At 38.5% G+C, this 11,122-nt stretch overlaps 1 protein-coding gene across 1 annotated transcript in view; it reads left to right on the top strand.

Annotated features, from left to right (window-relative positions):
* ELMOD1 (ELMO domain containing 1) overlaps positions 1-11,122 on the top strand; it is a 64,325-nt gene that overhangs the window by 22,578 nt on the left and 30,625 nt on the right. Inside the window, exon 2 of the mRNA XM_004382472.2 lies at positions 1,210-1,311. Within this exon, the coding sequence (XP_004382529.1) occupies positions 1,295-1,311 (17 nt within the window). The 5' untranslated portion in view covers positions 1,210-1,294. The remainder of the gene's footprint in view (positions 1-1,209; positions 1,312-11,122) is intronic.

Genomic DNA, 11,122 nt, shown 5'->3' on the forward strand with positions numbered 1-11,122 from the left:
TTCTTTTAGTGGAGAATGGCATTAGAAATCAAGATCTGGGCACTTGGTGGGCATTAACACTTCTAAGTTAAAATTTAGATTCGTTTTTAAAAGCCACAGAAGTACAAATGAATAAATGTTTTCACAAAATGAATAAATGTTTTCCCTTTTATTTTGCTTCAGATATATTTTAAGAAATAAAACACTTAAAAAGTTGAAGACCATTTTTCCTTTTCTCAATTCTAAACTCCTCTCTCCCTCCCCAGAAGTAACCACAATCCTAAATTTGGTGTGTAAACATTTTTTTCAAGCATGCATGAAATATTTATAAGAACAAATAGGTGTTAAATAAATGGCTGGCTTTTATTAATATTTGGGCTGAGTTCCCGGCACTCCCAAGATGTTCTAGTGGGTAATTTTGTCTCCGCCCTCAGCCATTTGTCTGTACACTCAGTTCCTCACGTTGCTGTTGCAACTGGTGTTCCATTTGCCTCTTCTCTCATGAGGTAACTTCTCTATGCTGTTGTTTCTCTGTTTCATCTCATCGCATCCCACCTTGCCTGTTTGCAGGCAGCTCTGGGTATTCTCCTTATCAGAAAGAAGAAAACTATTAACCAGATATTATAGTTTTTGTGAAGGCAAACTGTAAAGCGAAAAATGCTATACAGATACTGTATAAAGCCTTACTGCTCTATTCACAGTGGAAAGAAAAAGGAAAAAAAAAAAAAAAAAGGGAGGGCCAGGACATGTTGTTAATTTGTTTGAAGTACGTGGCTCTTTAACAGCTGTTTTTGAGCTTAAAGACATTATCAGTTGTTTCTAGTTAATTTTGAATTGTACTTCTGGAAGGTTGAGGCGGCCAGATTTCAGACCACTGGATATCTGGAAGTCAGGATGGTTAATTTTAACTTTTTTTTTTTTTTTGGCTTGCAAATACTGTTCCCCAGGATATAGGAACAATACTCAAAATAGAGAAAAAGTTTATTTTTGAAGGGATTGCTCATGAAACTAATAATTTCTCCTACAAATGACTTAAAATGAAAGTATAATTGTATGAATTATAAAATGAAAGGCTATAGCTGTAGTCTTCATCCGTTGAAGTGTGCTGCTATGTGGGCAGTTCAGCTGATAATGTTCTTGGTGCATAGCACATTGTCTCCTCAGTAAGAGAAATTTGGTTTGAGATTTCCAACCTCCTTATTAGTAAATATATCTAATTTCTTTCCACAGCTTACACTTACTTTGACAAAAACTAATTGGGATCAGTTACTTGAAGACAGTTCTGTGTAGCGTCTGCACAGTCAAAACAGGCACAATGAAGCATTTCCTCAGGTAAGTGTGTATGGTTCCCTGGATGAGCCCTCTAGAATGAACAAACTGCCTTGCCAATTAGGATAATATTTCTTTTCACTATTTGTGATTCTTTGACCAGGTCTCTTAGGATTATATAAAATAGCATTGTATATTTGTAAAGAATAATTTGATCATGAGGGTCTTCTGCTAACTTCATATGCATGTTGATGCTAAGAGAGAGCACTTGTAGATGATGAGAGAGTATGGACACAAAAGCATGGGGCAGGGAGTACTTTGGACCACCCTGAGGCTGTGTGTCTCTAAAGAATAATCTGGTTTGAAGAATTGGTAGTCAAGGGATCAATTAATCCAATTTGTATAGAATTATTTTCCTGAAATAAGGTGTTTGAAATATTGCTTAATTTAGATTTGGGTTGGATGCCCAATCCATATAAGCATCTTAAAAGAGTCCTTTTTGGTCATAGTATGTGTTCTAAGCTTCTGCTCTTCCTGTCTTAGTGATGTCTCTGAAACCTGCATTAATTGGTGGTTCCCTGGCGGCTGGGCTGCACAGAGTACCAGAGATATTGGTGTGCTTTGGAGTGATTTTATTTTGCTTTGACTGCCATTGGCTGTACCAAATTCTGTCTTAGTTATCTAGTGCTGCTGTAACAGAAATACTACAAGTGGGTGGCTTTAACAAATAGAAATTTATTTTCTCACACTTTAGGAGGCTAGAAGACTGAATTCGAGGTGCTGGCTATAGGGGAATGCTTTCTCTCTCCATCGGCTTGGAGGAAGGTCCTTGTCTCTTTGAGCTTCTGCTCCTGGGCGATCTTCATAAGGCTTGGCATCTCTCTTCCCCCATCTCTGCTTCTCTCCCTTGTTTGTTCAATTTCTTTTATATCTCGAAAGAGATTGACTCAAGATACACCATAATCCTGCCTTATTAACATAATAAACATAACATAATCCTCACTGACATAACCTCATCTTGCCTCATTAACATAACAAACACAACCCATTCACAAATGGGATTATAACCACAGGCAGAGGTTAGAATTTATAGCACATCACAAAATGGAGGATAATTACATGAGATCACAAAATGAGGGATAGCCACACAATACTGGGAATCATGGCCTAGCCAAGTTGACGCGTATTTCGGGGAGGACACAATTCAATCCATGACATTCTACCCCTTGGCCCCCCAAAATTTGTGTCCTTGCCACATGTAAAACACATTCACCCAGTCATATCATCCCAAAAATCTTAAATCAACTCCGAGTCTAAAATCTCATCTTCTGAATCGTCTAAATCAAATATGGGTAAGACTTTAGGCATATTCCATCCTGGGGCAACATTCATTCTCGTCTGTCAACCTGTGAAATCTAGACTACAAGTTATCTGTTTCCAAAGTACAATGGTGGAACAGGCATAAGGTACACATTTCCATTACAAATGGGAGAAATTAGAGGGAAAGATGGGATAACAGATACCAAGCAAGTCCAAAACCCAGCAGAACAATTTATATTAGTTCTCAAGGCTTGGAAATAATCCTCTGTTCTCTGAGACCATCTAGGCAATGGCCCTGCCCTCCAGGCTCTGGGTGTTGGCTGTGCTCTCTGGATTCTGGGTGGAGGCCCCTCGGCCCTGGGCTTCAGCTCTGCCTTCCAGGCCCACTAGAATGGCAAATCTGCTCTCTCAGCTTTGGGTTGCCCCATTCTCCTAGTCCATCTGAGTGGCACAGTGGTTAAAGTGCTCAGCTGTAAACCAAAAGGTCAGCAATTCAAACCCACAAGCTGCTGTGTGGGAGAAAGGTGTGGCAGTTTGCTTCCACAAAGATTTACAGCCTTGGAAACCCGTGAGGCAATTTTACCCTGTCCTGTAGGGTCGCTGTGAGTCAGAATCGATGTGACGGCGGTGGGTGTAGTTTTTTTTTTTGGTTTGGTTATAGTTATAATTATTTTCAAGACTACTTACTGCCATATTAATTGCATATTAATGTAATTCTCATATAAATTTTATATCATACTAAAATATGACAAAATAAAGTTAGTCTGGTCCTTAACATTAGAAAATAATCCACACTTTCTAGATTAGGTTTCTTTTCCTCAAAATGGCGGCCTGTCTCTATTACTCATTCTTGTACCGTGCTCTGACTTTTCTCTTAGCAAATAATTGATGTGCTTGCTTGTTTTAGAAAATGATTTAATTCTTTCAGTAGCTGCTATTTTTAAGATTTTCTTTTCCCCACTAGTTTTTGTTCCATCATCGTTTCCGCAGCTGCTGGATCAGTTTTTGTGTGTTCACTGTGTTTTGATGCATCTACTGGTGTTTACTCCATTTTTGGATTGTGAAAACCTCTCAAGAGGTCACTATTAAACCCTTTACAGGCATTAGCGTTTGTGTTATTATACAGAATATTCCTCAACCTCTTTATCTCAGCAGTGTAAAAAGGATGGTATTTGAAAAATCACTAGAGTGTTTGCCAGCCAAGTAATTGACCTGGTATGTTTTTGGTTGCTGTGGTAATTAACCCATCTGTTTACACATTCATGAAAAATTGGTATTTATGAATCCTTCCGGAATGGAAACGTGATGTCTTTTAACTATAGAATCATGTTAACAGAGAACTTCAATGTTACATGAAGCTTAGCAGCTGGGAGCTCCCTTTGCAAAAGAGGGTAGGGTTATATGGAGGGAGGCGCACCAAGCCTTGCAGTACTGAAGTCCTTCTTCAGTGTCTCACTAGTGTTAGAAAAACGTGAGCAACCTCAAAACCAGACATTTTAGGAGGAAGAGTAGCATTTGTTTTGTTATTAAATTGAATAGGTGCAGCAGCACGTTTAGTGGTGATTATATTTTTAAATTAATTTTTATACGATGATTCAGAACTGGCACAGTGAAAATCTACCTCTGTAATTCCACATCGACTAGCACCAAGGATAACAGAACCAGCACATCCCCATCAGTTAGGTGTTCTGATGTAAATTTGTTAAACTTAGCGTATATATTTCATAAATATTACTTGACATTGGTTATTTATGTGTAACTGAAGTTAGGATGATACACTCCATATCAAGAAAGAAACATAAGGATTTTCATTGAAAATTGATTTTGAAATAACAAATGGAAACTCAATCATTATTGCCTCCCTTCGTTGATTATTGCTTTTGACTTTAGTTTTTGTTTTTAATTTTTTATTAAGTTATATGTGTGTATACATATATACATGTTTGTAGAAATTGTATGTGAATATTCATGGGATTTGGAAGGATAAAAAAGGCAGGAAGTAGTAATTCTGCATTATAAGCTCTCTCAGGTAATTTCAATTTCCTTTTACACCCTGTAGACCATTCTTACAGATGTTAGACAATTTTGGCAAGTGTTTCATTTGAACCAAAGACAAGGTTATATAAGCATAGCCTGAATAAATTGGGTGTTAATTCCTGAGCTCAGCGAGTATATTATGAAGAATGAGGTATTAACTTTCACCTAGAAGAATTCCAGCACTATTGAAAAGCCCACAGAGTGTTTAATCCATCAATTTCTGAGCTGCTGTAGAATGAAATGCTCCATGCACAACCCCAGAAGAAATTAGGTTAATCTTAAAGAAACCGGGTTGTAGGAAAGAATGGATTTTTAATCCACATTTCTTTCCAGCTCACTGTTTGCTGGTATCAGATATGTTAATGCTGTAACTATTCAAAGCATGAGAAAGCTAAACCAAACCCATTGCCATCGAGTCAATTCCGACTCATAGTGACCCTATAGGACAGAGTAGAACTGCCCCTTAGGGTTTCCAAGGAGCGCCTGGTGGATTCAAACTGCCGACCTTTGGTTAGCAGCCGTAGCTCTTAACCGCTATGGCACCAGCATTTCCAATTCAAAGCATGAAAGGAGTGGAGAAAACGTTCGATGTTTGTTTTAAAAAATTACATGAGGTATTAGAAATAAGTACTGTAGGATTACTATACCCAGCCAAAGGATTTGTTTTAAATTGAGAGTAGATATGAGATACTGGACAAGTAGCCCATAGTCACTCAATCTGATTTTAACCATGGTCTGCATGAGAAGAAAACAAGGGATAAAGTGTATAAGAAATTGTGTCCATGTGTGGTTAGAAGAGGAGGGGCACCTTTTGAGTCCCACACAGACTTTGAAGCCATTGAGGGGAATTTTTTTTTTTAATACTGTTAGGTAAATAAAGGCTTACAATGAACAAGAATGATTGTGAATTGGGTTTTATAAACCATCAATTCTTGATCAACATCTTGGTCCACTGCTTCATTTAGTAAGCATTTAATGCTAATGATTCTACTACTGTACATTTGTAGTGTGCCACGTGCTTAATGTTATTTTTACATTTTCTTCATAACAATCATAATAAATAGGAATTAATGTCCCCAGTTTACAGAGGAAGGCACTGAGGCATAGCGAAGTTAAGTAACTTACTCAAGGTTACACAGATACTTGAATGCATGCCTGTCTGACACCAAAGCTGTTTCTCATAATTTCTGCATCATGCTACCCTCTTACTGTGAGCCTCCTGTGAAGCATTGTGGATGATACAAAAATGAGTTTGACATGGTCTCTGCCCAAAGTAAATACCAACAGGTAAGGAGATGAAGTATACACATACAAACTGAGGTATAAAAAAGAACATGGATGTGTTAGAGGCATTTTGTGAAAGGAATGTTCAGGGAAGTCTCCACTGAGTTGATGCTGAAGGAAAGGGAGGACAGAGATTTTAGTACTTTCAAATAAAGATAGAGGGAGTTGAAGGGGGAAAGGAAGCTGTGAACAAAGGCTCAGAAAGTCTGACCGGGTGCCACGAGGAGCAGGTAGTCCAACTTTGTTGAAGTATCCCACGGTTCAGAGTGAGTAGAAGATAAGTTGCAGTTCTTGACACCCTGCAAGTCGAACGTACAACAGCCCCAAAGTATGGTAATAATTTCTCTAAGACTTAAAGTAGACCTCAAAGAGAATGAGAGTCAGATGAAAAACGTTTTTCCCTTCCAACACATGTCTAGCCTTCTCAGGGCCAGAAATCCAGTCCAATCCTTTCTTACAAATGGGAAAGCAGAGACCCAGAGGGGAAAAAAGTAGCTTTTCCAGAGTCACACAGCTCATAGTGACAAATTGGAACTGGACTCGAAGTCAGTTTTCCAGACACTTCCTGTTGACAGTCTTTTCATTCTGCACCAAGCAATTTCCAATACTTTTGAAGGGCAGGAGGTACAGGGACATGCAGGTGTTCCAGAATCTGATTAGCGTTGCTTGAGGCATTGACTGAGCTTATGAGATACAGAAGCTACCAAGGGGAAAGTTTATGGTCTATGCATCCAAATACAGTGAAACCCTATGACAGCCAGAACTCAGAGGGACTTCCTTGTTTCCTGGATCTCGCAAGTCTTCCACCTTTGACAGGGTGCAGTCTTACCACTTTTTTATCTCTTGTTTTAGTGGAAAATATTTGAATTTTGCTTCTCTGGCAGGTTTCCACCTTACACAGGTTCTAGCTTTTGCAGGTTTTACTCTACCTTTCTTGCTGGAGACTGGAACTTTTGGCCATAGTCTTCTCTTTTAGGATATGTGTGTGTATTATATATGTGTGTGTATGTGTGTATGTGTATATACACACACACCCTATATATATATACAAACATATGTATATACACACATATTTTTAGCTATTTTGTTCCCTGCATTAAAACAAATAAAGTAAAAACTGCTTCTACTCTGTTGTTGAAATGTGTCAACCTAAATATTTTTCTAGGCAGTTTCCCATAGGTTGATTCTCACTAGAGCCTACCCTTTGCCATCAAGCTGCAGTCAGAGATCGCAGCTCTCCTGCCCTCTGCTTTTCCCTTAGCTTGTCAGGGCCAACTCTTTGGCCACTTCACTGTTTATTAAGCCCTCCAGCAGAGTATGAGCAAGCTAAATGGAAGTCATGGGCACTCAATGAATGTTGGTTTGAATTTCATTCATTTAACTAATTTATTTTTCACTTTTGTTCCAAAACGAATAAGGCATGCTGATTTTCCAGGTTGTTCTTGCTCTCCTAGTAGGATAAACAAGAGTTGGCTTTGCTGTCCAATTTTGGAGAAAAGTGCTTTCTCTCCTCTGCCTCTGTAACACCCTGGGCATTTTATAGATGATAAATGATTTTCATGATTCTACAATCAGCTACTGCTCTCCAAGTCCTCAGATAAAATTTCCCTGGAATGTGAAAACAGTGCCCTTTGCTATCCGAATAGAATTTGCACTAATATAGATCCAGAATGGATTTATACCCACCAGCCCCTTTGAGTTCAGAAGACAGTATGATCTCTGCAGATCGTCTCTGAATGGTGAGAAAGACCCTGAGTCCCCAAGATGCCTGGGTATGAGATATTGGGTTAATTCTATATGTAGAATTATCATACTGTTCAACTTTTTGCTTTTATTGTCATTTCCCTGACTAGACTGTAAGCTCCTTATGGACAGGGATGTTGTATGGTTTGCAATGAAATTAAGTTCCTGACTCACTTTCACTTTTTTTTTCCCTGCCATAATCCCCACATTTTTTTTTCTTTCATACTACTCAACCTGTCTTCGCATTTTGCATTTGTTCAGTTTGGTGAAGGAATAAGTCAACTACGTTTTAATTATCATTTTAAATTTGTTTTCTGGTTCATTTCAGATATCTTCCCTTTAACTACTCTAGATCTTTAACTCAACAGAAATTAATTTATTTATAATACTAAGCATATCCTCTAACCTAGTGGTTTTTAAATTTTTTTAAATTACATTATTTAGTGAATGCTTTTTTAATAGTAACAGGCCTTCTCCTTATCCCTGCAGAAGATTTTGAGGCCTAGAATGGATGATGGAGCATTCATTCATGATGCCCTTTGATGACTTTCTCTTATTTATATATTTATTTAATTTTGGCTCTTTAAAAGATGTATTTTATTTACCAATAAAAGTTATACTTGTGATTGTATTTAAATGCTTTTCTAATGTCAAAGTATAATGTGTTTGCTGCTTCCTCCTTATTAATAAACCAATGAAAGTATTATCTAAATAGCAAAAGATCCAGTATTAAAGAATAAATCTTGCAGTACATATTTAAGCATCAAATTTTTAATTAAATAGTGAGAAGCCATTTTTAAATTAAGATAAATGTATGCCTCTTTTTCCTTAAAAGGAAGAGAATAAGCCGTTAATTTGTTTGTGATTTTAATGATCCTACAATCAGCTAACGCTCTCTAAGCCCTCAGATAAAAATTTCCCTGGAATGTGAAAACAGTGCCCTTTGTTATAGCAATAGAATTTGGACTGATACAGATCCAGGACTGATTTATACCCACCAGCCCCTTTGAGTTCAGAAGGAAGTGTGATCTCCCCAGATCATCTCTCTGAATGGTGAGAAAGACCCCGAGGCCCCAAGACACCTGGGCATGAGGTCTTGCGTTCTCTGCCCTGCTCTGTGCGGATGGGCAGGGTAGGGGGGAATACACTTGTTTTTCTAAAAGCCTGCAGTCTTTTGTGTGTGACTTCACATTTGCAGTTGATGTATTAAGTCCTCTTCAGCTTCTCTTCCTAGTAGAAAGACCTCGTTATAGAGAGGGTCCAGTTTCCTAGGCCAAACAGCTGTTGAAAACTTAATTTCCAAAGGATGCCAGTTCCTCTAATTAGAAACGTCAATGGAGCAGCTGAATAATAAAATTTCATTTCAGAAAGTGTATTAAATGCTGGAAACTTGAGCAGCTTGCTCTTCTTTATGGCCATTTAAATGAAAACGACTTCATTTAGGAAACAGGTATGAACCAGGTACTGTGATTATTTTTGTATATATCCTTCCTCACCAATAGTGTACTTCTTATTTATTACAGGATTTCTTCAAGCAAGAATTAACTTTCATTAGCACATTCCTTGAAACTGTTCAGAATAAGCCACTTTTCTCTTATTGTTCCAAAAGAAGACATCAGAGTCACAAATTTAAGATGACGGAGTAGTGTTCCACCAGAGGTACCCACACCCCCTCACCCTGCAGCGCAGAGGCGACATGGTTCTAGGGGCGTCTCCAGTTTCAGAGGCCCCATTCCTGCCGAATGGATAACCCTAACAAAGCACCACAAAACAGGAGCTTACTTTTATTTGGTGGCAGAGATATGATCCATTTTGAATAATTTACCTTGGGTGGCTATTCTGGTTCAAGCTAGAGAATGAATGTTGAATAATAAAAGTGATCATAATTGCTTTATGGAAGAACACTGCTGTGACCTCCATTCACACAGCCATAAACTCCGCTCTGCAGCATATTAATAAATGGCAGTAACAGAAAATATTGGAAATAGAATATGTGTAGTAGTTCTTATTGTCGAATCAGGTTCTCCCAGTGCTTCAGCATTGCCGTCACCTTAGGAAGCTACAGTGACTCCTATTGGAATACAATTAAAGAGCTGTGATTGAAAAATAGACACACACACACACACACACACACACACAAAGCGCTTTCTGTGCACATAGTTATTAAAAATAGGAGATGGTAGTCAGTGTTTTCTCCTAGTAGTCTTGAGAATTAATTTTTGTCTCTAGAAAATATAACAGATCTTTTCAGTAGAGAATTGAGACTCTTCCATTAGATCTAAGAAAACTAAGACTAGTGTCATAAAGAAAAAAGCAACATATTCCCCCAACTAAAACTAAGCTTACTGATTTGCTAACTCAGACAGAGAGGATAAAAGGTGCAGAGCCATAAACCTGCTGAACCTAGACTCAGATGGTGAAGAGGATGCGGCTGTAATCTTACTCTAAGAACAGGAACAGAAGAATTGGATTAGTACCTGTGCAAAAGAAAGCAAATGAGATCTGTTTCCCAGGTTTTATTTGAGATGCCCCCTCTCAAGGCGGAGCCCTTAACAGTGGTTAAGAGTTCAGCTGCTAACCAAAAGGTCAGCAGTTCAAATCCACCAGCCGCTCCTTGGAAGCCCTGTGGGGCAGTTCTGTTCTGCCCTATAGGGTTGTATGAGTCAGAACTGACTCCATGGCAACGGGTTTTTTTTTTCCTCTCAGGGCATAGAGTCAGAAACAACGTAAAAGAAAAGAAATTAGAAGGAAGAGAGGATACCAACGAATCCAAAAGCCTTTAAATTCAGATGTGAAACAGGCAAACCTTTTCTTTCTTCCTTTCCTTTCCTTTTTTAAACCAACTACTGTTTATGGTATTTTAAGAGCACTTAAAGATCCATTTCTTAATTTCTTCCTTTTCAAGGTAAACATGCCAAGCCAATTAACGTTCTCCAAAAATTGTTAATCATTTGTATTGTTCTGCTTTGAACCCTCAACATAAACTTTACCGTTTAGAGTCTTAAACCAAAAACCAAACAACCCACTGCTGTTGAGTCAATTCCGACTCATAGCGACCATGTAGGACAGAGTAGAACTGCCGCTCAGGGTTTCCAAGGCTGTAAATCTTTTTTGTTGTTGTTGTTGTAGTTTAAGTGAAAGTTTACAATTCAAGTTCGTCTCTTATACAAGAATTTATAAGTACACTGTTATGTGACCCTAATTGCTCTCCCTTTACTGTGACAGCACAGTCCTCCTTTCCATCTCTGATTTCCCATGTTCGTTCAACCAGCTCCTAACCCTCCCTGCCTTCCCATCTCACCTCCGGACAGAAGCTGCCCATTTAGTCTCATGTATCTACTTGAGCTAAGAAGCACACTCTTCACAGGTATCATTTTATGTCCCACAGTCCAGTCCAATCTTTGTCTGAAGAGTTGGCCTCAGGAATTGTTTTAATTCTGGGTTGACAGAGAGTCCGGGGGCCATGCTTTCTGGGGTTCCTCCAGTCTCA

Source organism: Trichechus manatus, unplaced genomic scaffold, assembly GCF_000243295.1.
Source record: "Trichechus manatus latirostris isolate Lorelei unplaced genomic scaffold, TriManLat1.0 scaffold00094, whole genome shotgun sequence".
Classification (NCBI taxonomy): Eukaryota; Metazoa; Chordata; class Mammalia; order Sirenia; family Trichechidae; genus Trichechus; species Trichechus manatus.